This window comes from Rousettus aegyptiacus, unplaced genomic scaffold, assembly GCF_014176215.1.
Source record: "Rousettus aegyptiacus isolate mRouAeg1 unplaced genomic scaffold, mRouAeg1.p scaffold_m13_p_2, whole genome shotgun sequence".
Classification (NCBI taxonomy): domain Eukaryota; kingdom Metazoa; phylum Chordata; class Mammalia; order Chiroptera; family Pteropodidae; genus Rousettus; species Rousettus aegyptiacus.
This window is the reverse complement of record NW_023416295.1, coordinates 166,813,992-166,841,805: the sequence shown is the minus strand read 5'-3', so window position 1 is coordinate 166,841,805 and position 27,814 is coordinate 166,813,992. Positions and strand designations below refer to the sequence as shown.

General features: G+C 43.2%; 1 protein-coding gene across 7 annotated transcripts in view; it reads left to right on the top strand.

Annotated features, from left to right (window-relative positions):
- LARGE1 (LARGE xylosyl- and glucuronyltransferase 1) overlaps positions 1–27,814 on the top strand; it is a 477,871-nt gene that overhangs the window by 392,618 nt on the left and 57,439 nt on the right. For all 7 annotated transcript variants that reach the window (XM_016161642.2, XM_036236072.1, XM_016161640.2 and 4 more), the window contains 2 exons: positions 11,271–11,383; positions 13,177–13,302. In XM_016161642.2, coding sequence (XP_016017128.1) covers positions 11,271–11,383; positions 13,177–13,302 — 239 coding nt within the window. The remainder of the gene's footprint in view (positions 1–11,270; positions 11,384–13,176; positions 13,303–27,814) is intronic.

Below are 27,814 nucleotides of genomic sequence, written 5' to 3'. Positions count from 1 at the left end.
CCAGGGAGGCAGGGAAGGGCAGGGATGGGCCCGGAGTGGACAAAGGGAGAATCAGACAGCGTGACAGCAGGCAGGAAGAGTTAGTTCTGTCCACGTCATGGGGCGTGGGGCTGGGGGTCGTTGGGGAGGGAGCAGAGAACAGGCTGTGAGCTCTGCTTTCCTCGCTGGACGTTCTTGGAGCGTGCCAACGAGAGAAAAATGAAAAGATGCCCCCCCACCCCCACCCCCGCCCCGTGCCCTTCCACGTGGGCTTGCCATGTTTAAGTTCGAATCGCACCAAGCTTCTCGCCCTCTCTGCAGCCCATCAGCCGAGCGTTCATTCAGGCTCTAGCGCACGTTCAACTGGGCAGAAACGCTCGGCCATCCGCGCCGGCTCGCCCTTCTCGGTAAGCAAATGAGACATCATCTCGTGCAGCGAAGCATCCAGCCGGACTGGTGGAAAGAGGCAGGCTCATTATTTGTAAAAAAAAAAAAAAATTAAAATCTCCATGCCAACAAGCTGGTCAGCAGATCTGACTTCTATTCAGAGAGCAGGTATTTTTCAGTACCTGATAGAAAGGCTGCGGGGCTCCGGACCCCCCAGGCAGGCTCTGCAGTGCTGCCCACCCCCCTCACACCCCGCCCCAGCCCCACATCTCCCTCTGCCTTTTCTAAGCACCAAGTTATGCTCCATTTGGTTCAGCGGTAATTTTAAGACCAAAATCTTGGTTCCTATGTATTTTTTCCTTTATACAGCTCAAGAAAAGACTTTCTTCTTACTGGAAGAGGCAGGCTGGAGAGTCTTCAGTAACTTCACTACTCTAACTACAGAGGGCTGGGCGTGGCCAGAATGTCTTTGTTCAGGATCTGTTCTATCTCCTGCTTTCTCCTCTGCTGGCCCTGCAAGGCTGTGTTGTCTCAGAGCGAGTCCTGTGAGAAACTCGTCTCCTAGACTCATGGGTGGGAGAAGAGCCAGAACCACAGACCCATGAGCGTTGTTTCTGCCTGAGGTTTTTCTTATCGCCTTGCTGTCCGAACTGAGCAAAATCACTTACCTTCTATGATTTCACGATTATCTGGGAATTTGTCCTAATCCGGAAAATGGCAGTAATAATTTTGGCCCAAGACAACAGCCTAAGGTGTTTGGGAGGCAGGTTTCTCTTGTGTGTTTCTTTGAGACAAAGCAAGCAGATCTGGGCTTTGGGTGCTTGTATGAGCTCCCTAGGACTGCTATAATAAAGAACCACAAACCGGAAGTCTAAACAAGAATTTATTCTTTCGTTATTCTGGAGGCTAGAAGTCCACGGTCAAGGTGTTGGCCAGACTGCGCTCCCTCTGAAGTGTCTAAGCGATGATCCTTCCTCATCTCTGCCAGCCTTTGGGGGCCCCACATGGTCCTTCATTTGCAGCAGCTTGAGTTCAATGTCTGCCTCCATCTCCCCTCTGCATCTGCTTCTATCTTTTTCTTATAAGGACACCACCCTAATGTAGGACAGCTCATTTTAACTTGATGACCTCTGCAAATGGAAATTAATAATCCGTAATGTGATACCTCCGCGTACCTACCCGAAGGTCTGAAACGCAAAAGGGCGGGCAGTGCCCGCGATTTGTGAGAGTATGGATGGGCGGGAATGCACCAGTACAGCTAGTGGGGGCATAAATAGGAGGGACCCCTTTACAGTATCTGCTGAAGCTGAACATATGCACTTCCTGTCACCCAGAAATTCCACTCCTGGGCGTGCACCCAATAGAAGGGCGTACACGGGACACCGAAAGACCTATTCGAGAATGGCGATAACAGCTTTCAAGCTGGAAACTACCCAAATGTCCATCTTCCGGAATGCCACGGGCACCGAGGGTCAGATATATTCACGTGATGGGTTATCACACAGCACTGTGTGAGCAAACGACCGCTCAGTGCAGCAACGTGAATGGGTTTCGCAGACACAATAATGAGCCAAAAGTCCGTTCAGTTTATGCAAAATGCAGAAACCGATTAAACCGTGGTGCAAGGATCTGGAATAAAAGCAGGATGGCGGGTGTACGTGTGACCCCCAGGGGTCTGAGGTGGGGGTCCCGGTCTGTTAGTGACATTCTCTTTCTTGGCCTGAGCTCTAGTTATAGTGGTGAGTTCACGTTGTAGGAGATTCACCAGGCTGTGCACTTCTGCGTGCTTTTCTGAATGTAAATTACATTTAAATAAAACATTTGCCTGTAGAAGCACAAAATTAAAATGTTCTGCAAGTGTTGGTTAAAATGTGTTTGCCGGGCACCAAACCTTTTATGTTCTTAGCGCTGTCGCCATCGTGGCCAAATATATTCTGTCCAGTGAAAGATGAGGAAGAATGAAGTTCCGTCCTCTTAAAGGGCCGCTTCCCATGACGCGAGATCTGACCTCACCCCCATTTTGAACCAACCCTACCTGCCCTCTGTTTGAGTGCCCATAACACCTCCAAACTCTTGAGAGCAGGGTCCACTGTGTCTTCCGTCTCTGTATATCTGGTGCCTGGCACGTAGAAGTCACTTGGTAGGTATTTGTCGAATGAATGAGTGAGTGACCACCGGACTTTTTTAAGGTCTAAGCAGCCTGTTTTACTCCATCCGTCCACACTTTCAAAAAATCCCAGCCAAGTCAGGGAAGGCTTCAGGTGGATTTCTGTTTTCTCGCTTTGATAAAGAGCTTTCGGGAAGGAAAAACTTTAAAAAGCAAAAAGTAGAACGTTACATTTATGTGATCAAAAGTGAGTCCCAAGCAAAATCAGCAGGGGATTTCAAATTAAATGGTTTTTAATAAACTCACCTTCTGTTGGGTCATGCGTAAGAAGAGAACTCTAGAGCTTCAAAGCAGAACAGAGGAATACCATAATTATGAGGGTCATTTTCATAAACGTCTCCAGGATGAGAGCCCACGTGTTCCCCAGAGCATCCTGCACAGCAGCCCGCTCAGTGTCTAACTAAGGTTTCTCCTGCTCAAACCAGCAAAGCCACAGGAAGTGCTAAAGGACTAAGAAATAAATCTTCGTTTTCATGGATTGGCCCTTGCAGTGCAGAGGGGCTGGGGTCCCTTGCAGTGCAGAGGGGCTGGGGTGGGGGCTGGGGAGCTGAGAAGATGCTGACAAAGCCAGTGAGGACTCAGAGTGAAGAGAGAAGCGATATCGCATCAGACTCACGGGGGAGGGAGGGAGCGTGCACACTGATACATGCAACACTGTGTAACTTTATCTTCAACACTGTCTCTTGACGGAGTTACCCCTGCTTCCCGCCACACCTGTTAGCGTCCTGCAGAATGCCCTGTAACACACCCTGGGAAACACTGAGTCTAGGAATAAAAGGTTTGATCTGAAACCTGCTCCGAACTAGTCCAAAGGAGACATGTCGTCACTCTGAACCTCAGTTTCTTCTTCCGAGTTACGGAAGTACGTGGTCTGAATTGACCAAGCCGATTCCAGCCATTTTCTTTAGCTTCAGTCTGCTTGGAAAGAAAGAAGGAAATCCTGGGAGGGAAGGAAAGAAGAGAGTGGCAGAGCCTCCCCTCAAACAGAAGGCTTTTGGAATGCAAGCCTTCCAAGGTGTTCCCTTGGCTGAAAAAGTTTTCAGTTCTCCTTGCCCGTAGGAGGTGGTAGGAAACATGATGAAAACGTTAGTCGATGGACTCAACCGAAGAGGACCTCCGTGTCACGCAGGAGGGACAGGTGACTTAAGTGAGCCGCGAAGCTGCTAATTTAAGGGTCTCTCGGCTCCACCTGGTTACCCATGCTCAGGTATATGAGGTCAGGCCTCACCTTGTGAGTGCGGCTTCGATGTGCCCTGCCCTTCCTGGCCTGAAATGCACGCTCTCCCCGTCACGGAGGTTTTTTTTTTGTTTTGTTTTGTTTTGTTTTGTTTTTAAATACATGCAGTCTGGTCACGGCCTAGGGTCTTCTCAACGTCCTTCAAACATTGGCTTGGTGTTCCTCCAGGAGCCACCTGGCCCGTTCTGGCTTTAAGCCACGGAGGCAACTAGGCCTTGCCGTGTTGAATGACGGGCGTGGACACAGACACACGCGCACGTGCCCGGGGAGGCAACGCGCGTGGCCGGGAGACCACGGGTCGTAGAGCGAGAGTCCCTGTGCCGCTCACGGGCCGCGTGCTACCCTTCGCGTCCCCGCCTGGAAATGGGTGTAACTCCATCGGCCTTGCAGCTGTGCCGCAGGACTCCGAGGCCATCTAAGCGAAGCACTTTCTGGGATCTAGCAGTCGCTTGGCAAATCGTAGGGATCGGCAGTGGTGTCACCATTCTGGGTTCTCCCTTTCGCAGTGGCACTGGTAAAAATCATCATCTGGCTCATTAAAAAAAAGAGAGAGGAAAAAAACGTGATTTCTCTCTCCTCTCTGCATAGGCATCCACCTTTCTTTCCCCATCTTGGCTTCTGAGCTATTGCTACATATGTATTTAGAGAAGAAGCAGCATTGCCCTCTGATCCACAGATGAAACTCCTTACAGCTGGACCAGATGGGCACGGAAGAAGCCTTTGATTTTTAATTAATTTATTCATTTATTTATTTAGCGTTGGTCTGTTGTGCTCCCAGCACAGCAGCTGAAGGGGGAAAAAAAAAACAAAAACAAAAACAAAAAACCACCCATTGGCCCCAAGCATCCCAGCCAGCTCCTTTGGGAGTCCCTGTCAAGTCTCAGGCACCGTGCCCTCAAACCCTGACAGCCGTTGTGGATCACGCACAAGCAAATGCCAGGCAAAGGCCAACGTCGAGTTTTTTGGCACCGCCACCCCCTGAGAGCACGAAAGCAGCGTCAAAGCCCGTTTTGGGGGCCTGCTTTGCAAAGCCAGATCCGCGTCATTTCAGCTTAAAAGAGTCTAATTTCAGAAGGAGGCATTTTTTTTTTATCATTTTAATCAGTCTTTAAAAAGTTTACTCCCACATTGCCTGCATGCACCTCATTTGTATTAATTCTAGTGGGAATTATGCAGGTTGTGAGTGAGTGATAATGAGGCACCTTAATGGGGAAATGTGTAGTTTCAGTATGCATTGTTCGTGAGCTCTTATGTACCAATTCATATTTTCAAAGCCCTTTACAATCATAATTAAGGGATCCCCCAGCACCATAGAGGTGAGTCCCATAAATCAAGTTATGCTTCTCTGGGAATGTTATTTTTCAACTCTTGATCCACTCTGAGTGCAAACTCTTAACCTTTGAAGAAACAGGCAAATTCTTTCATAAGCCCATATCTGTGATTATGTTTAACAACCCAAACAGATTCCTTAGCTGCTTAGCAGTATAATTTATGCACATAATTTTCCTTGTGGTGGATTTTCTTTCCTTTAATATTAATTTTTTTTTCTTCCTGTGGATTATATCCCGTAGCTGTCACATGCAGTAACCCCAAGGGACATCGTAATCACATTGGTTGTGATACCATAAGCTGACTGTTGACAGGAGACTGAGAAGGAATATGGTCTGGGAAATATTTCAGAATTTTCAAGTGTCCAGTGTATCCCACACATGGGATTTTTAAGGTTTTTAAAAGATGCACATATTCAGTATAGTAAATAAATTACTAGGTATGCATGTTTATTATCTGTACCAGATATTTATTATTTATATGATGGCACTTTTTTACTTTGAGGTAAAAAAAAAAAAGTAGGTCACAGGTATATGACCAGGTACTTTTAAAGATAAAATTCTTTAGTCTTCATAATCACCTTAAAGTTAATTCGCGATTGCCCCATCTGACGAATAAGGAACCAGGCTCAGAATTCCAGTGACTTTATGCAAGCAATCTTGCTAGTAAGTCATAATATCAAGACCCAAACCAGTGACTTACGTTTTCAAGTTCACTGCCGTTTTCACGTTACGTACAGCTCCCTCTTCTGTGATAGCTGCACAAACGCCTGTGTTCCGAATTCATCCTTCAGCATCAGCGTGAGGATGCAAGGGTATTTATTGTGCAGATAACCTGTGGCCAATTATAAATTTATGAGCAAAGACTAATGTTTGCATCCACGCAAGACAACTTTACGCAGCATCTTTTTGATTTTCTCTTTGGGGAGGAGAGGGAGAACTAGGTCATTACCTCTTAAGATCTGCTGTTCAAATGTGGTGGAAAAAATTTGCTGCGGGGTAGGTATTCACAGCCCCAGAGGGAGAAGCGATCTGCCTTGACCTTCACGTAGTAATCCCCTGCATCCTCTGCATTTCAGTTTAGACATCACTGATTGCAGGAAGCTTTTCCCTAATGCTCCCCGCCCCCCCACACACACTCTGATCCCAGTCATTTCGCCTGGTCCAGCTCCTGTGGTTCTTATCACGTCTCGGATCTATCAATGTTTCGCCTTTTCCTCGTACTCATCTCTCTTCCCTATTAGGACTTTACTCCCTGAGAACCAGGACTGTCCTTTACAAACTGCTAAGTCCCCAGTTAACCCAGCAAATAGAACCATGGGAGATGCTCCAAACATCTCTCTAAAATAAATTACAGAAGAAATAACTTCTGAATGAGGGCACATGATTGAAGGCCAGAGCAGGGTCCCATCGGTTTGTTTGACATGGTAAGGGCCGCTCACGTATGGCCAGGAGATGAGTCCTGGGAGCTCCGATTCTCATGAGCTTGCGTTGGCCAAGGACACATTTGGCATTTGCATTCAGCGCGAAGCGTGCTTCGAATCGTCGAGACGCAAAGGAAATCCATCCCGTAGACCTGGCGGCGTGGGACACACATGCTCTTTATCAGTTCTTACGTTCTAAGATGAAGATTCTTTTGGAGACAGGGCAGTGGGAAGCACTTGCCAAGCACTGGGTGGCACTGTGACACTGGAAAAGTCACCTCTCTTCTCGGTACCCCAGATCCCACATGTATCCGAAGGCCACGGTAATGACTAGCCTGCCTCCTTTCTCAGGACGGTGTGCGTCAGAAGAGACAAAGCATACAGACGCTTGGGGCTGCAGAAGCTGAGAGTGAATTTCATGAGCTTCGTGACGTGTTCGCTCATGCATTTTTATGTTCATTTTGGATTCTGACTCTTGGCCGACTCGGGGAAGGGAGAGTAGTATATTTAGTAAACATTCTTGGATTCTGAAGAAGGAACCAAGCTGAGTACATCGACTTGTCAAGCTTGCAAAGAAAGAGGTGCGTAAGTAGCGAAGTACCGTCAGACCAAGTCTTGCTGGAAGGAATGGCCTGATGAAAAGGGGAAAAAGGAAATTGTGTCAAGATTCAGATGCACCAGGCTAAGGAACTATGGCTTGTTCTTCAGATCCTCTGAGATACTGACCACCTTTGAGCCTGCGAAGTGACCTGATAAAATGATTTTTTCAGGTTGGCTTTTCTGAAACAGATTCGGTCGTGGGCACCCCCTTGCTCAAAATCTTTCACTAACTTCTAGTTACCCTCAGCAAATGGGAACACTTTCCAAATAGTGTGGCACACGTGGGTAACAGATGTGCCAAAATAGTGATCCCCTCAACCCCGGGGGCCCCTGGACAGGACGTGGGGCAACCAGCACCCCTACCTCAGCCCTTCCAGCCACAAGCGCTTCTGCCCACAAGCAGCTTCCTCCATATCTTCCAGTGATTCATAAAGCTATCATTTTCTGTTTAGGGAATGACATGAAAATAGTTGGAATGTACCTCTTTCGCCCAAATACCAGTCCCTTTTCCATCCATTCCCAGCTCACTTGTTCGGGCTCAAGCTGGCATTCGCCCCCAGAGCATTCTGTTTCGACTGCCTGGCATCGCGCGCTGTGGTTCCCGCGCATCTCGGTCTCTTCACGCGGCCTTTGTCCACGTTATTTCCCCAGACGCCCCCACCTCGTCGGCCCGACCAAATCCTAGCTCGGCCTGACCCAGGCCTTCCTCTCCTCTCCGTCCCCTTAATAACCAGTGTGTATTCTCACTATTTGCAGTCATCTCACGGAATCGTAATGGTTGGCGTGTCTTCCGCAAGAGGGCCGGGCAAAGATCGAATGCCACACGTCCCGTAGATAACATGCTAAATTAATATTGCGAATGTCAGCCATGAGGTTAGGACGAGTGGGGGAGAAACGCCGGCACGAGTCTGTTTCAGTTTGTTTGTGCGTAACAGATGCTCCGTGCATAACTGTTGAATGACTGAGTGAAGGAAGACCTGCGAACGCCGTTTTAAATGTAGGATCCCTGAGATGCGGCGATGGCTCGGATGCAGTAGAGGAGGAAGGTGGAGAGATTCTAAATGTTTCGAGACAAGTAGCACCGTCAACACAGCAGCCTTCACGCAGCTTTGGAAGCCGGGTCCCCGCCAAGCTCTCATGCCCAACAGAACAGGTGCCCAGTGAACTGGGGTCGGGATGTGTATTACAGCGTTGCTTATAATAGCTTCGGTCGGGGAATACATAAATTACGTTATATTTATATAATGAATAAAGTGATTACAATAAATCAACTACATAATAAAATCTCAACATGATTAAATCTCAAAGACATAATGTTGAGTGAAAAGGTAAATATGTATGGGGAATAAAAGTATAAAAATGTGCATGAAAAGAGAACCCAACCTCCTCAGGATACTGGTTACCCTGGCGGGAGGGGCTGGAATGAGATAGAGCAGCTTTTGATTTGCCTGTAATGTTTTATTATTAACAGCAAGTGTGGCAACATATTAGTGTTTATTATACCGGGGCGGTAGGTACTTGTTATATTAGTGTCTGTACTTCTCTGTAGGTTTGAAGTATTCATGCTTTCAAAAATTAAAATGACACAAAAGAAAAGGCTAGGTAACTGGGAGAATGATTCGCATTTCTGTATGTAGTCTTTTGTTCACCCTGCCCGCTCCCCTTTCCCCTAGCCTGTCAAACAGGGTGGAATCACATCTGCCATATAGGACTCACCAAGTCTGAACGCCATCTTAAAGCATCACTTCTCAGGTCAGTCTTCAGAGATGGATAGATCTACCATCGACCTCATCAGAGGCTTCAAAATCTGCATTAATATTTTTCGCCATTGTTTATAGCTTCTCCCACCACCCCTCTTTTTTTCTGTATATCGGAGCATCTACCCAACCTAATGAGAACTGGTTTCTGCAATAGGATTTAATGAAATTCTCTTTCCCATATTTGGAATCTATTTTCTCGAATCCATCACTCCATTCTCTTGGTTTGTAACTTCGTAAATTTTTTTCCCCCATTCTCTCCAAAAGAAGCAGTCAAATAATATGCTCGTGGTGACTCTTACTATTTCTGAAATCGCTTTTGTGTTTGGGGAACAATTTCTGTGTGCCGGAGCTGGCTCACACTGCCTCAGGAGGGCCAGCCGTGCTCATGTCTTCCAATGACATCACATTGGTAGCTTGAAATCTGCCACGATGGGAGTATTTACACCATGGGAACGGGCAAATGCGACAAGTCTGTTTTTGTTTTTGTTCTTCACCTGGAGAGCTGCTGATTAAACATTCGCCAGCCTACCACTAGGGTGCATGGCCGTTTCCTGAGTTGTGCAGGGCAAGTAGCAGCTTCTTCACCACTTTACACATGTAAAAACCAAAAGTCAAAAAAGGAAGAAGTCTTTGGCCTGAGTCACAGGGCCCCAAAGAGGTATTCCTAGGGCTCTGATCTGTGTCGTGCAGACAGAGGAGCACTGGCTTTGGAGTCAGATCTGAGTTTGAATCTGGCATAGCTAGTCTTATACTGTGAACTGTTCAAGCGTCTGACTTAGCCCCTCATTTTCTCACCTATAAACTAAGGGTGATGATCTCTAGCTTGTAGAGATCTCACAAGTGTTAATTGAAATAATGTGTACAAAAAACTAACAAAGCACAAAGAAGAGAAGCAATAGGTGTAATTCACACTTCAAACCTACAAGTTCAGATCTTGGGGTACTACCCCGTTTGTCCCATAACCATATTATATATTGTTAAAAAATGTTAACTCTAACCAAACACCTTTCACTAAATGGTGAGTAAACCTTTTCTCCAAATATTTGCCATCGGAATAGGTAAAAAGTCTCAGTGCTGACATTCATGGGTGACATGGAGAATCAGTTTCTTTCCAACTGCTTTGGAAATGTGTATGCTAGGTATCAACTCAGATTATTTTTCAACCGCCTGGCATTTTCTCCCCTGACCATTCTGCTGAGCTAAGCATCCTGAGGAGGATTGATTTGGGAGCTTGTGGGTGCTACAGTCCCATCCACCAAATTAACTGCAGTGACCTACAGGGAAATTCTCTGTGCTTCCTCTGATACTCTGACCAGTAGGAGACAGCTAGTTTTCAGCTATTCAGCTAAACCAAAATGTGCTTTTCTTTTTAGGCTTTTATTAATGATAGATAGATGACAGACAGACAGACAGACAGACAGACAGATAGAGATAGATAGATATAGACATGTAGATATAGATATATTTAGATAGATAGATTAAGTAGATATAGAAATATAGATATAGATATAGTGGCCTGAGTGATAAACTTAGTTGTTTTAACATTTTTAAAAATGCAAAATGGTGTTCAGTGCCAGTCTCCCTGGCTACACAATCTCCCATTCACCCGAGTCACTACCCATAAAACTAACAACAAAAAAGGTAGACAGGAGGAGGGAACAACCTCTTATCATCAGTTTCTTAGGAAACCAGTGGCTTTTGAAAGGCCTCTTAAAGACCCAGCATCCGCACTGCCTTCACCATAGTTTACATATGTGTTGATTGTGGCGGGCGAGAGGAGACTTTTAAAATCAGGAATGCTGAAACGAGCTCATGAGGCTTGTCAGTAATTATAAAGTCAGTTGGCAAGACTTAGAATAAAGTCACAGAGGAGCTGCTTTTTGTCTCTAAAGATAAGTGGCATGTGTTATACAAACACCATCCATCAGCAAAACCTAAGTAGGTTATTGGGAAAAACGTAGCAGAAAACCTGATACTTATAGGGAATGTACTACGTGTCTGGTGCAGGTGCGAGGCTCTTTTTGAAATTATTGTGATGAAATATACCTCACATAAATACACCATTTTAACCATCTTTAAAAGCATACAGTTCAGGGGCGTTAAGTACACTTGCTTCGCTGTGTAACCATCGTCGCCATCCATCCCTAGAAAGTGCTAGGCTCCTTCGCCCTTCTCACTTAGGTCTGACCACAGTCTTTGAGGTCCGAGGTATGTACCGATGTTCTCCATAAGGTGAAGGTGTTTCAGAGAGATTCTTGAACATCTCACGCTGATTAACTGGCAGAGCGTGGGATTGAATCCAGGTGTGTTCGTCTCCAGCACAGGTAGACAGGTGTGCCTGGTTGTCTGTCTGACTGTTTGTGTCCTCCATCCTATGCTTTTGCCCAGGGGTGATCCTGCTGCTTCTGGACAAGCTGCGGAAGATGAAATGGGAACAGATGTGGAGGCTGACCGCAGAGAGGGAGCTGATGGGCATGCTCTCCACGTCCTTAGCTGACCAGGTAAGTGGCCAGATTGCAAGATACGGTTATTTTTGAGTACCCTGGTGCTGTTTCTCAAACTCGAAAGTAGATGGGTCTGCACTGTACACTTGCCTCGGCCTGCCCTGTACTGCCAGTCTAAAGCATTAATTTTTTTTTTTCATTCATTTGTTCTTTCAGCAGACTTTTACTGCACACTGTGTATGCCAGGATTGCAGAGATAAATGACCAATGCAATCCTTGGCCTCAGAGAGCTCACAGTTGATTGAAGCAGACTCATAAGTACATGATAATTTGATGTGTTTAGGGGAAGTTGCCATCTTCATCTCAGGGTGACAGCACACGGCCTGCACCTGAGAGTCCAGCATGCCATTGCATGTCTCCCGGACGAGGTTTCATTTGCCTGTCTGGCAGTAGTCTAACTTTTAAAGCAAAGCCTTTTGCTTAGAGCCGGTGCTATGACCCTATCCTCAAGGGAAATCCATTTAAATAGAAGCGACAAACCGCCTGGCGGGAGATCCTACCTTTGAATCCAGGCAATCTGAGAAAGTCCACGAACTCCACCAAACTATTAACGTAAAATCATAAAAACCCTATTTCTCATTTTCACTAGGAAATGCAGGAGCCTGAGTCTTTTGATCTTGAATCTACCAGGCTCACACATTTAGACTTTGAGTTTCCTGTGGTGTAAATGACCATCTTGAGATGTAAAGATGCTGTCTCTGGGTTCTCCGCATTTTATGCTTTCCTATTCATCCAAAAAGCCAGCTCACTCTCTGTGTTTTTGCTCAGTGTTCAATTGTCTGTCGTTGAATTCTTGCAAAGTTTTCTAATACAGAGGAAACAGAGTCTATAGGATTACTTTACAATTTTTTTTTAGCATTGTTATTATGCAGTATTTCCCAAGCAGCCAGAAACTAATTTCCTTTTTTCAAACATGAGGTATGCTATAATGAATGAGTTAAAAATTATTCAGGTAGCTGTTTTAAACCTGAGGGGAAATGCGTCCTCCATTATCATATTTTAAGTCAGGTCACAATGACTTGAGTGTGTCCCTGAAAGCAATGTCCATGCCCAATGAGGATAGTTTATTCAGCCATCTCCTGCTGTGGAGGCCCATAACTCACCTCCCGGCACCACCTGTCAGCAGCTAGTTAATAAGCATGGCCCGGTGAAAGAGCTTGGAGAAGAACCCAATAGAGGTGAAGCCTCTTTAGAAAAAGCCCAAGTTGGCCTGGGAAATGGGGAGTACCTAACCCGGGAACCGTGGCCCGCAGGAAGCCAAGGCACATCCATCACTGAGTCGGCCAAAAGCCCCAGGAAGAGCTGCTAAAACAGGATCTATAATTTGTCTCAGCCCCAGGATGAGCCGAGCAACTTGTCATCATCCATCGTGCAGTTTCCTCTCCAGGAGGCTCAGGATGGATAACACGAGGCTCCTCGATGAGGTGGGAAGAGGGGCGGAAAAGTGACTTCATCTATTATGTACCAGCTCAGATGGAAAAGACATTCCCTGTCTGCCCCCGCGAACGCCTGCCATATGGTGCGTTAGGAGACCAGCCGGACCCACGCGCTTCAACGGAGTGTGGGGCCGTCTGCCATCTCTACCTAAACATTCTTGCTTGGTTCCTAGAGATAACAGACAAGGGGAGTGTCCCGCGGTGTAAGCCAGCCTGCGTTCTGAGCAGGAGACTCAGGAGAAGCCCACATGCACACAGGTGCTCCCGTGCCTCTGGAGCCAGCAGCAGCAGCAGCAGCAGCAGCAGGAGCCACCTGCCTGTTTTGACTGTGTCTCTGGCTTTTCAATCCCCCAGGATATTTTCAACGCCGTCATCAAACAGAATCCCTTCCTCGTGTACCAGCTCCCTTGCTTCTGGAACGTGCAGCTGTCGGACCACACCCGCTCTGAGCAGTGCTACAGGGACGTGTCTGATCTCAAGGTACAGTAAGACACATGGCCAGAGGTGGAGTGAGGTGCCCTGCAGTGGCAGAGGGAAGCTGGATCGGGGGCGGGGAGGGGGGGCAGCCTCCTGGGGAAGGGATGGCTCTGAGCTTAGTGTGTCGTGTGGGTAGTGTGGTGAGAGAGATAAGGGAGCAGAAAGAATGTGCCGTTCTCCTTTTTTCTTTTCTTTTCCTTTTGTTGGGCTTTCTGAAAAGCAGAACGCCGTCCAGCATAAGAACCAGCTTGCGTGGTTATTCTTGCAACCCACTGCCAGCTGTTTCGGTTCCTGTCGGCTCCCAAAATGCAGTCATATAATTTCAACAAAATATATATTGAGGGCCTACTCTGCGCCAGGTGCTGTAGACATGTTATGAATAACATACTTCCTACTTTCAAGTCATTCATGGCTTAGAGAAGAGAAACATGTAAGGAAATAAGTGTAAAAAAATATAACAAGACCTATCATCAGCGTGGGTGGGAGGTGGATGCAAGTATAAATGTCTCATTCTACCTCAGGGAAAAGGGGCAGTGATGGAAAAGCCTTCCTCTTTGGTCTCTAGATACCAAACAGTTGTAGGGCTTAGCAATAGAAAGATGAAGGAGACAGGATATATCAGTTATCTATCACTACAGATCATGCTGCGTAACAGACTATGCTAATAGTGGCTAAAATCAGCAAGTGTTAATTAGTCGATGAGTCTACAGGTTACCTGGTCGGTTGTCCGATTTTCACAGGCTTAACCCGGAGTCTGTGGTCAGCTTCAGATCGAATGGCTGGTGGCTGGGGCAACTTGGCTGTCCTCCAGTGTCTCCCATGTCCCATCAACAGGCAGGTCTAGCTTGTTCTCATGGCAAAGCAGAGGCAGAAGAGCAAGCCGTGGTGTACACAAGGAACTCTCGATTCCTTGTTTCCAGTATTCTATTGTCCAAAGTAGCTTTATGGCTGAGCCCAGAGTTAACAGGTGTATGAGAATTCCCTACCTACAGTAGGAGTGAAGAGTTGACCTCAGCTATTAAATGACAGACCAAGGATTTGAACCCCATTTTGTCTAAAACCAAGTGTGTTTGCCTCTCTGGCTGTATCAAAGAGAAAGTAGATATACACATTCATAGAGAGTTTATTTCATTTAAAATTTATATCCATCACCCATGTGACACCACGGTAGTGATAATCGCAAGTCTTAAAAAGGAAAAAGGAGTACAAATTTTGTTTTTCTAGTACGTCAATCTTTCTAATTGGTTTCTGGCCCATGTCCACATGTGCATATTTTATCTTATTTATAGTCGTAATGCACATGGAATTTTGTATTCTTCCTTTACTTAGCTATTCCTGTTACATTAGTTGTTTCCAAATTTTCACAAATACAGACTGTGTTGTAACGAACAGCTTAAAGTTCACACCTTCCCAGAAATAAATTCACAGACTCAAAAGGAAAAACTATTTAAAACGGAAGTGCCTGCATCATTCATTCTTTCAACCGGCGTTTATTGCCATTCCTTTAACATGTCGTGTACTCGACAGACATAAAGAAAATAGATGGAATACGCTGGAATAGTTCCAGGAATATTATGAACTAGGAGTTCAGAGAGGAAGAAAATAAAACCAACCCTGTAAAGAACACATTAAAACACAATAAAAATGTTTTGAAAGCAAAGTAGACGCAGTAAGAAGAGGCCAGGAAGGATGGTACAGCGTGAACCCAGAGAATAAGCAAAAAGCCGCTAGAGCCGACATTCCCTAGCAGAGGCATTTGCTGATTCACAGTGGCTGAGAGCCTGGTCCAAAGATAGGTGAGTGTATAACTTACTGTTCAAATGAAGGAATGTAGTCATGACTTATACTGGGACGATAGGCCAGAATCGCAGGTAGGCAAACTATATGAACAACCATTCTATTGAAAGGTTATGCATGGGAACTTGGACTCCCATGGGAAGAAAGACAATCAGAGGATCTTGCATAAAGTCAGGACCCATGAAAAGTGATGTTCTTAGTGGATAAACAGTTTAAAAGCCCATATCAAAGGAGATAATAGTTGCCTGTTTCATCCTTGGTTTTAGGTGAAATAAGGAGGAACGTTTTCCCTTGAGAATTTCTAATTTCAAGCCTGTGCTTATATTATTTTGGGGAGTTGAAATTGTATGCATGGGGAAAAACAGCAAGAAAAAACTGAAAATGTGCCAAGTACCTGGCAGAAACAAACAGATCTGATCTGGAAGAATAACTCTCAAAAACTAGACTTTAGAATTTTTTAGGTCAAGTTTCTAGAAAAATGAGTTCTCAATTAGTAATCACCGACCATTCAAGGAAATAGGCCACCATGAGAGAGGGCAGAAATTGCAGAATTTAGAATTAAATCTCAAAAACCGCAGGTATGAAACTAATCGGACGGACATAAAACATTGCATGTGAAATAAAAAAGAATATGGATAGTAGGTTGGAAGCACAAGAGATTCTTGGGTGACTAGACATTTGAGTCAAATAGTACTTTTCAAAGTGAAAAATATAATTATTGAAATTACAAATCAAACGTGTTCAATGTGTTAAGGAGTAGATAAGATCCAGCCGAAGAGAGAATCAGTGAAATGGAAGAGAGATATGAAGAAGTTTTCCAAAACACTGCACACAGAGAAAAAAAAGATAGAAAAACTAAGAGAGAAGCTAAAATATTGGGATATATCTAGTGAGACTATCAGAAGGAGGTAATAGAGAAAATTGGAAATGAGGCATCATTGAATGAGCTAGTGACTAGGAATTTTCCAGACTATTAAAAGATATCCACAGATACAACAAGGTTTAATACCAAGCAATTTAAATAAAGAGAAAGCCATACTTAGACCTACAGTAATGAAAGTATAGCACTTTAAAGAATAGTGATCTTTGAAATAGCCAGAGAGAAAAGACAGGTTCTCAAAGAAATTGCATGTGTGTGATGAGCGCTCTTAGCAGCAGCAATGGAAGCCAGGATAGAATAGAAATAGTGTCTTCAATGTGCTATGAGACAATAACAACAAATTGTATACCTAGCTAAACAATCCTTCAAGCATAAAATATTAATATTCAGATGAGCAAAAACAGAGAAAATTCAGCGCAATCATACTTGCACAAAGAAACTCCTGAAGTATATTGTTTAGGAATAAAGAATATTTTAGATTCAAGAAGGAATGTTAAACAAACAAATTAGAAATATGTAAAAAGTCCAAACAATGCTTTTTAAATAAAAGTAATAGCAATAAGGTATAATTTGTAAATTTTAAAAGGTACTATACCTGAAATATCAGTGACATCATATAACTTAGAAGGGAAGATTAGTATTAAAGTATTCTGAGATCATTGTTTTGTTGTGGGGGACAAGGTATTAACTTTTCCTTCAAAACCAGGTATGCATGCTAACATGTCAAGGTTAAGCTCTAAAAGAATTTTTGAAAAAGTACATAACATACAAAAATGCATGATGGGTGAGATGGTGAATGGAATAAGAAAAACAAAACCACCAAAATAGCTCAATCATTAAAAAACAACAACAACAACAAAAAAAAAAGAACAAGAAAAAAATAAAAACAGAAAAAGTGGGGGAAATAGCTAGAAATCATGATGATTGAAATAAATTTAAATATGTCAATAATTAAATAAACTTTGTGAATGAAAAGACAAATTGTCAGATTGAATGGGAAACAATATCCAACATATGCTATTTATGAGAAGCACACCTAAGACATAACAACCTGGAAAGGTTGACAGCAAAATTATGGGAAAAGATTATTAGGCAAATATCATCCAAAAGAAACCTGAGGTAACTATCTTGATATCAGACAAAGCAATTGGTAGGTATAGAGATGGTCACAACTTAAAAATAAAAAGTTCACCAAGAAGATATAAGAATTTTAAACTTGCGCAACATTTTATGCTACACACACACACACACACACACACACACACGTGCGCACGCGCAGACATACATACATGCACACAAAGTTCCATAGAACTCCAGAGAGAAACTGATAAGTCTACTATCAGAGTAGAATAGTTTAGCAAATTCGTTTTATATATTAAAAGATCAAACAGACAAAAAAAATGATAAAACATTATGGATGATTTGAACTGCACAGTTAAAAATCTTGATTTGGGCAAATAAAGAACCTTGTTCCTAATGGATAATATTCATCTTTTTCAAGCTCACATAGGACACTTATTAAAAAATAACCCTGTAGTAGGCCGTAAAGCAAATTTAAGTACATTTCAAAGAATCATATTATACATACATATGTGTGTGTGTATAGTTCTTTGAACACAGTATAATTAGAAGGCAGTAACAAGATTTTTTTAAAAATTCATTTGAATAAAGTTGAGAACACACTTCTAAATTACTCATAGTTCTAAACATGTCAAAATTGAAACTGAAAACTTCTTAGAACTGAATGAAAATGAAAGAGTGTCAAAATTAGTAGAATGAAATAAACACACAGGGAAATTTATAGCCTTACATGTTTATATTCAACAGAAAAAGGCTGAAAATTAATAAGTTGCACTTACAACTTGATATATAAAGAACATAAGAATAAATTTGAAGTAAATAAAAGACAGGAAATAAGGAAGATAGGAGCTGAAATTGATGAACACATTGTTAACAAATCAAATTCGATGCTTTAAACGGGACCAATAAAATAGACAAAGCGATGGCAGGACTCATCAAGAAAAGCGAGAGAACTCACTAAGTAAATGGAGCGCATAAATGTTCTTAAGCCAGCCATTCTTTTGAGTTCTAGGTATCCAGCAAAGATGAAAGCAAATAAAATTCTCTCTGCAGAACTTCCGGTCCAGTAGATAAACCGGAATTGTAGGAGATCAGAGAATACGTAAATAAAATTATGTCAATAAATTTGAAAACTTAGGTAAAATGAATGAATTCCTAGAAATATATACTTTAAAAAACCTGACTTAAGGGGAAAAAAAATAAAGTCTGGCTTATCTTCTAGCCATGAAATCTTCTTACAAAGAAAACAACACCCTGAGATGGTGAGTAGAGAGAAGATCTACTAGTCTTTCTTTTTTAATCAAAAGATATTATCAAATTTAAGTAAACTTCTCCAAAGAATAAGAAAAGAGGAACACTTTTTAATTCATTCAATGTGGTCATGATATCCTCGATACCAAAATTACACAAGAAGGGCACAAGAAAGGAAAATCGTGGGCCTGTATTACTCATGAATGTAGATGTAAAAAATCTTAAGCAAAATATTAGCACACCTATCTAGCCATGTATAAAATAGATAATACATCATGGCCAAGTTGGGTGTATTCCAAGAAAGAGGAGGGAAATCTAACTCTGAAAAATAAGTGTCATTCAGCATTAAAGGAGAAATGCCACATAATCATCTAAATAGATGCAGGTAAATTATTTGGTAAAATTAAATATTCATGACAAAAACTCACATAAATTGTATCTACTGAAAACCTACAGCAAAATTTTGCTGAGCATTTTTCTTAGGGATGTGTGAATTAATTAAGAGCTTAAGAACACCATACATTATGAAAATTTAATACATGGAGGTGTGACATTGCTGGCCTGTGGAGAAAGGATGTAATTTTCTATAAATGGTGCTGAGACACCTGATTACCCATGTGGAAAAAATAAAAATGGATCCGTTGATGGGATAAAGGGGGTCAATTATGTGGTGACAAAAAAAAATCTAATTATGGGAGGTGAACACACAGCATAAATATATATATATATATGTCTTACTGTTAAAGTGTACAGCTGAAATTTATGGATTTCATTAACCAATGTCACCATAAAAATTAATTAAAAATAAAAATTAAAAAAAAGAAAATCCCTCTCTCACCATGCACCAAATTCTGATTGGTTAGAGGCTTAAAAGTGAAAGTCCAAATTAAACTTTTAGTTTTAAAACATTAAGAAACTAGCCTATGACAGAATAGGGAAGAATTTATTCAACAAGACACCCAAAGCATGTGCTATAAACTAGAGTCAATAAATTCAACTACACTGAAATTAATAATTCCATCAAAGTGGCATAAAAAAGAAAAGGTTGTTTTCAAAACATAACTGACAAAAGATTAGTAAACAAAATATGCAAAGAATTCTTACCAATTAATGAGAAAGATATGTAAAAGATATACATAGTTTTTTTTTCACTGAATTGCAAAGAAAATGGTCAACAAATAGTTGAAAAGGTATGCCACCTCTTCGTTAATCGGGGAAGTGAAAATTAAGACAACAAATAATTTCACATCCACCAAATTAAAAGAGTGACACTGTCAAGTCTCATTTGATTAGTAGGATTCTACTGCCCTGTTTAATAGGAGTATAAATAGATACAACCATATTGGAAAAATGAAGTAGTACATATTTTACAATCTAGGGCTTAGATGTAATTGGTCAAAAATTGAGTCATGGATGACTTTCTTGAGAAAGTGCTCCAGGTTCACGTGTCAGTGGGCAGATGACAACAGATTGAAGCAATGCTTGTGCTCTCATAATAAACGACATTTCTTGACCAGTCAGAGGTATACAAGACTTACTTCTAAACTGTCAAACAGAGTAATTGAGGAGATCATTTCATAAACTATATAAACGTCTGATCAATGTACTGTATACGTGAAACCATTAATAAAATAAAATGCTAAAAAAAAAATCAAACAGAAAACTTCCAAAAAAAAAAAAAAACAATGCTACTGAAAACTCTGGCAGTCTGATAAAGGAAGGAAATTCTGAAACATGCTATATATAACGCCGATGAACGTTGAAGACATGCTAAGTGAAATAAGCCAAACACAAAAGGAGAGATATTGCATATGTTTTCACTTAGACGAGATATCTAAAAGAGTCAAATTCATAGGGACAGAAGGTAGAACGGTGTTTACCAGGAGCTGGGATGGGGGAGAATGTGGAATTAGTCCAGAGTTTCAACATGGGATGACGAGAAAGTTCTGGAGAAGGACAGTGATGATGGTCGCATTAACCATGCGGATGAACTTAGTGTCACTGACCTCTGCACTTTCAAATGGTGAAAAATGGTAAATTTTATGTATATATTACCACAGTAAAAGCCCAGGGCAGGGAAGAAGAAGGCCTTGGCAAATGTCTTGTGAAACTGATTGTTCTTGGGAGGATTAGTATGAGTTTCATTAAAGAAACCAGGCAGGTCTTCATGAGCCAGATGTTGGTCCCGGTATCTCAGAACCTCCAAATGGGCAGCCCCGAAAAAGGAAAAGGCATCATAAATTAGAGGAGACGCTTCATTTATGAACTTTCAGTGTGAAGATCTTGTAGATGCCCACAAAGCCAGGTTTCCAAGATAAATTGTGTCCCGTCTGCCCACCGCAGACAAACCTATGCATTCATGCACTCATATGTATATTGGTTGAATGGACTTATCGACTGGTTACTATATGCCAAGCACTGTTAAGGCCCTCGCAGCGCTGTGGGAAACTAAACAGACAAAGCCACTGGTCACGTAGAGCTCATGTGCTGCTGAAGCAGATGGCTGTACCACTTCGGCATTGCTTAGTAGTTGTTTGATTCTTGTCACTTCAAACCTATGAAACAAAATGATTTGTGAACTCTCCATGACAGCCTATCATGCAAGTATCAGACAGCAAAACCGTGAAGATAGAGTCAAACCAAGGTTAACTCGTGTCTTTTTAGATAAACTACAAAGAACCCACTAATACCTAACAAAATCTTAGAGTTCTAAGATAGAGCCAGTATATACAAGAGGAGCTGCCTAGGGGTGGGGAGAGGATTCAGGGATGAGGGAAAGAGTTCGGGGGGCCTGGGCCCCACCCTCTGGTTCTTATCAAGGCCTGGACTGCCGTGGAGCCAGAAGGCCTGGTCGAAGTGTGTCTATAGGTCCTTCCAGGCCAACCTGGGCCTCAGTTTTCAGGTAAAAGTGCATCTTCTTCATTTTCTTAGGTTTCTTTCTTCCCTTCCTCCTCCTATCCCTTATTTTATTTTGTTCATCATGTTCAACATTTACGAAGGACCTCTTGTTAGCTGGTCATTACGTTCCTCCCTGGAGAATACAGAAAGTTCTCACTTAACATTGTCCATAGGGTCTTGGAAACTGTGGCTTTAAGTGGAAGAATGTGTAACAAAACCAATGTTATTTACAATCGACTGACTGAGGAAAGCAAGTGTTAAGTTTCTAGTGCAACTGTAAGTTTCTGGTCATGAAAACATCACCAAACATCTAAACACTTCAAGCATTTAATATTGACATAAATATGAGCTATAGAGACATTTAAGAAAGATGAATAAAAACAAGATCATCCTTTTCCACCCACTTATTCCAGTTCAGGGCTGTGGATGACGGGAGCCTCTCCCAACAGCCCAGGGTGCAAAGCAGGCGCCCACCCTGGGCAGGACGCAGTTTCCACCACAGGGCGCGCATGCACACACTCACTCACTCACTCACTCACTCACTCACGCTGGGACAACTTAGACCAAGGGAAACCGGGCCGCCCAGCAGGAGGTGAGCGGCAGGTTAGCTTGCAAAGCTTCATTGGTATCTGCAGCCGCTCCCCAGCGCCAGCATCACCGCCTCAGCTCCACCTCAGATCATCAGGCGTTAGATTCTTGCAGGAGCACTAGTCTCTGGTGCCAGAAAGGTTGGGGACCGCTGCCTCAGACAACTAAACAAGGTTATTCGACTACCTGCTGTATGTAGCCGTATCCTGAACGCTGTTCTCCACGAGCTCACACTCTGTTGCCCCAAAGGGTAGTTAGCCCGTGACGCCCACCCGGGGGACACACAGGGGACCTGTGTTGGGTCAGCCGATTGAAAACATCAGTTCAAGTAAGAAGCATCGTAATAACGTTGACTTCGATTCGCCTGTCTTTTCATCCGGGGCCAGGTCTTTTTGTCTGCCGGCTGAGTGCATAGTACCGCCGAATGCCTTTGGATATACGTTTTCTGTGGTTCTTAATGCCCTTTCTTTTAAGTGGAGCAAGACCTTAAGGCTTGTCACAAAGCAACTGGATGACCTTGTGTTTTTGTGACTCCCCCCCCCCACCCCCCGCTGTTTCATAGTCATCTCGCCCAGCACCTACTCTGACAGCCAGTGTCTTAGGGACTTTTCTTTATCCAGTTGTTCCAAAGCGTTTGTTTATCTTGCCTTTCGTGGAAATAGCACCTCTCTTTTAACACTCAACTGATTAAAAGAATGTTTAATTACATTCCCAATGACATTAGAAATACAGGTGGCACCAAAACACATTTAGGAATAAACACTCCTGCTGAGGAGTTATGGGGCAGCAGACACATTTCGCGTCCTTATGGGCCTCGGGCATCTAACCCTGGTGTCGGCAGAGAACTTTGAGCTAAGCAGAGGTTGGTTAAGAGAACTTCTAAGAGGAGAAAATGGTTTCATTGAGGTTTCATTGTTTACGCCCTTTTTGAAGCCAAGCAGTCCTGTAAATTCTCACGACAGTTCTACCTCTTAACCAGTTGAAGGACTTGAGTAAATCACGCAACCTCTCCCAGACTCAGTTATATTCTCCGTAAAATGGAGGCCGTTATCCTGGGCTCCATTCTCAGCCAGCCCCCTCGAGCGCTCCAGAGAAATGCACTTGACTTTACCTCAGTCTTTTGTATTTCAGAGACCTTCATTTTTCTCTCTTCAATTCTAAAGCTTGATGACTCAGCCCTCCCTGGCTAAGTCTTAGAAAGGGGAGGACCCAAAGGAACATTGTTTAGTCTCTTCATGGGAAGCACAAACTCTTAGGAGACCAGCCAAAGGGCCGTTTGCTGGTTTAGAGACCAGAGAATGGGAGAGATTCTATAAAATTGTGTGTTTGGCCTTGAGTCTTCAATAGAGTTACAGAAGGAAGCCCTGTCCAGACACAGGGGTAATGGCCAGGACGTGGCAACCCAGATGGTCTAGTCCTTGAACCCCGGAGCACAGTAAACCTTGGGTCCTGCACTCAGGAAGGTCGTAGTCTAGTGAGAAGTAACCAGTGAATAGACAGAAAATTCCAGGACAGCCTGCTAAGTACTGTGACGTAAGGACGTAAAGGGGCTGAGAGAGCCAGAGGAGGCCCGGTCTAGCCGGGAGAGCGACACAGTCTGTGTCTCGTAGGGATTTCTGTAGGAGGGCCGAGCTGAATCCTGACATCCACACTCTCCTTCTTTCTCATCCTCTGGCCTCACAGCACTCCTCAGCCCCTAAACACCCTTGCTCCCCCTCTCCCAGTCCTGTGGGAACCCCCGCTTATGCCCCTGGAGTACGGGGAGGAATAGAAACCCACATGCAAGCTGGAACAGCGAACCCGGTGCTGGCAGGCAAGCAACAGGGACCACTCCATTGCTGCAAAGGCATCTGCCCCGAGTGCAGTGATCCCTCGCCGGGGTCGACAGGGAATACATCTCCGAGGAAGCCAGCTGTGACCAGGCCCTCAAAGGATGAAATGGAGTTTTCCGGACAGATTGGGTGGGTATTGTGTTCCATCCGCGGCCACACTTCCTCTCTGCAATAGTCTCACAAGGTGAATATTATTCGGTCCATTTTCTACATCAGAAAATTAAGGATCATGCGCATTAAGTCAAGTACTTGCCCAGACTCACACACATAACTAAATATGGCTTACATCGGTCTGACACAGAGCTGAGTGCCTACCTGAATGTGTGTTCCCACGAAAACATTTTACATAAGATAATGATTCTAGAAGATTATTCTCTGTGAGCCCTCTTCAGATTAAATGGGTTTTCTGAAGCCGAACCTCAGAACAGAGGCCCTGAATAGAACATTGTCTCCTTTTTTTAAAGAACATTTGAGTTTCGAGCAACAGACTCGGAGGCTGAATTTTTGACTGCCATCATTCATAAATTGGAAACTGAGTAGACTTGAAAGAAAAATCCTAAAGGAGAAAAGAAAAACCGAGAGAAAACATGCCATCCATCTGGGGGAATGATGTATGCTCCTAGAGGCAATCTGTAGTATTTGCATAAAAGGAGTAGCGCATAACTCAAGTTTTAAAACATTTTATAATACTTAGAGAGGTGTCAGTTTTCACATCTTTTGAGGAAGATGGGAGCCGCCATGCATTAGCATACCGAGCATGTTATAGCTAAGCAGACTCCAGTGAAAAATGAGGCAGGGGAAACTAGAGAGAGGGTAATAAAAATGACGAATGGTAAGGTTGATTTTGGAGGATCAGGATGGAACAAAGCAGGAAAAACAGTTACTTTGGGGGAGAAGATGTAAAATCTAGAATTACCACCTTCAGCCAGACCCGTCTTCGTTTCAGGCCAGCGCCTGCTTAATTTCCTTGCTTTAAGCATGTTATTGTCTCTGCACACCACTACAGCTGATGAACTCGAGGGTTTCGGGATTGAATAGAAGGCAGCCAGCCCCTGTTCAAGGAGCCTGTCTTTTGGCACTTGCACTGTGTGGTGCATGCCTGAAGATGCTCATTCTTCCGGCAAACAGTGCACAGTACCCACTGTGGGCCAGGCTCTAGGGCTGTTGTGGGTTCCTTCACCTCTCTTGACCAAGTGCCTCCGTCTGAGAAAGTTGAGGCATAATCACCACTTTAGTGGAGATGTAAAGATTAAAAGGGGTGATAACGTGAAGCAGTTAGTACCGAGCCTCAAGACATGTAGTAAGCTTATTCCTATTAATAACACATCAATATTGTTTGTTCTCTCTCTTTCTCCTTCCCCCGCCCCCTCCGCCTCCCTCTCTCCTTTCCTTCCTCCCTCTCTCTGACTAGTTTGCTGTTGGCTGGTGGGCAAAATGTGTCAACGGGGGGTTCTTCTTCCTCACGCGTTCCAATGCCCTCATTTCACAGACAGGAAGTAGGAACCCGAAGAGAGGAAGTGGCTTGCCAGAGTTAAGTGCTGGTTGGTGGCCCATCATCTTGTGTCCCAGTATAATGCTAACGAATGGCCATGCTCAGCCGAGGGGACTTTGGATCATTTCCGCTTCAGCTTTTAGTTTTTGACCTTTCCTCGACACTCACCCAGTCTTGAGTAATTTTCAGAACTTAACTTCTTCAGGTGTCACCGATTTTAAGTTATCCATCCCTGGCTAATGAGGGGCGGACGCCATGATTCCTAGAAACACCAACAGGATCCCTAGAAGCAAAGTAATAACTCTGGAAAATTGACCCTGCAGCAGTACTTTGCGGTGTACGTTTCGCAACAGTTCCGAGAGGACCGTGAATGCGATTTCCTTAAAACAAAGGCGAGCTGGGAGTGACTGGGGAGAGACGCCCAACAATGAAGTCCTACCGCAGGGAAACCTGACTGATTTCGCTGATCCCCAGCGTTTCCCACACGTTTTCTGTGTCAACACACAGCCCAGACCCCTTTGACCATGGAATACCTTGTGGGACAGCTTCCTCAGAAGCCCACTGTAAGAAACGCTTTCCTGGACCATCTGGGCTCAGTTTAGAAGAAAAGGATTTTGAGAGCAGGGAGCGTTGGTTGAACCATGTTTGATAGTTGTGGACATCAAAACACTGAAGTTTCTATGTAATGTAGAAATGAGGGTTCTGATAGGTAACGCATCCCTTTTTACCTCAAAATCCCATAGCAATGAAACAATTTCATATGTTTATTTTCTAAAGGCTCTATCATATCACAGGTTCTTTCTAAAAATAGTAGCTTTCCCATTCATCACCTTTACGTGGAAGGGTCAGATTAAAGCCGTGTTTTGTTTTGTTTTGTTTTTCAAAAATAGCATGCCATCGACAACCATTTTTTCATAAAAACATAACTGCGTAAATCATTTTCACGCATGCCATCTGTTGTTAAGTCCTTAACCGTGAGTTAACCAGTGAAGCTCTGTGTTGCACTGAAGATTTTTATGGTCATTCCTTCTCTCCTAAGGTATTATAAAAATTTTACATTTTCTGTCTTACCTTTATAAAATCACCCAAATCGATGACATCCGGTTATACTTGTGCACCTAGCTTCGAATGCTTTGTTGCAAACTTGCCTGTCAGGGATCTGGTAATGGAATTCAATACAGGGTGCTCACTCCATAACCTTACTGGGAAACCTTTCATTATTCCAGTTAAAACAACTGTACCTTCAGCAATTACACAGATGCATTTCCCATAAAACGTTACCATCATGAAGGCAGAAATTTACTGTTCAGAATATAACTTCTCCGACACACTTTTTCTTTAGCGCTCACAAAAAAAAAAAATTGTTCTTCGTATATTTTATATTATCTCAACAGAATCTTGCAAATAGGATGGCCGACACATGTCAAAGTCCTCTGGACTTTGATTTAACTTTGTATCCAATCTCACGTGTAACTTGTTTTAATACTAGTGTTGCCTTCAGACCTTCAGCGTTTTTTTTTTGTTTTTTTTTTTTTGATGACTCTTGGTACAATGCTTGCTGACAAAGGAATTTACTTCATTTTGTTACCATATTATCCATTGTGTATTTTTTCAGCCATTTTTGCCAAGACAGGAAAAACAAGTGTTTCTCTTGTTGGATTTTATTATCTTGCATTTTATGCACGGAATCTCTAAAGAGAATGCTAACTTCTTTTCGGTCAGGGGCGGGGGGAGGGATGGAGGGGTGGTTAGGGAAACGCTATAAAGTTCTGGACTATCACAAGACTTTAAACATCATCCAGAAATTTGGAGGCTCGACTTCGTATACTGGGTGCTGTGTTTTTAAATGTCTTGCTAATTGTGCATCTTTGTATTCCCATTAAGTAATATCTGAAGGCATAATACACAGTTGGGGTGAAGTTCTTCGTTAATGATTATGGTTGTAAATCCATATTTGAAACAGTCTTGAGAATTTAATTTTTTCGTTGTTGTTTTTTGCCAGCTCCTTGTCAGATCTAATTAGGGAGGCATTTCTGAAGGAAATGCTATAAGCTAAGGAAGAGCTTAAATGGGAACAAAAGTGTCAGCTCAGCTGTTTTCTTGCTAGTCACACGAGAGGATCTTATGGGTAGTCTCAATCTGCCGTTGCTTTGTAAGACTTTTTTTTTTTCTTAATAATATATATGAACTTTTTTTGGAAAGAATTTAGGCTTACAGAAAAGTTTTAAAAGTAATACCGAGAGTCCCGTATCCCCCTCATCCAGTTTCAATTTCCCGTGACGTTGACACCTTACATAACAACAGTGACCTTGTCAAAAATAACGAACCAAAAATGGTTTGCCGTCAAATGGCTATTAACTCACTGTTAACGACACTTCAGACTTTAGTTGTGTTTTAACAGGTTTCCCATTAATGTCCTGTTGCCTTATTCTCGCCTCTGGTCTCTGGCAGTTTCTTAGTCTTTGGGTTTTTTTCATGATGGACCTGGATAGTTTCGAGGCATACTGGTCAGGTATATCGATAAACTAAAAGCTGAAGCGGAAATGATCCAGAGTCCCCTCAGCTGAGCATGGCCATTCGCTAGCATTGTACTGGGACACAAGATGATGGTTTATAATGCATTTTCTCATCATTAGACTGAGGTCACAGGTGGTTAGAAAGACTATTACAGAAGCAAAGCGCCCTGCTCATCACTTG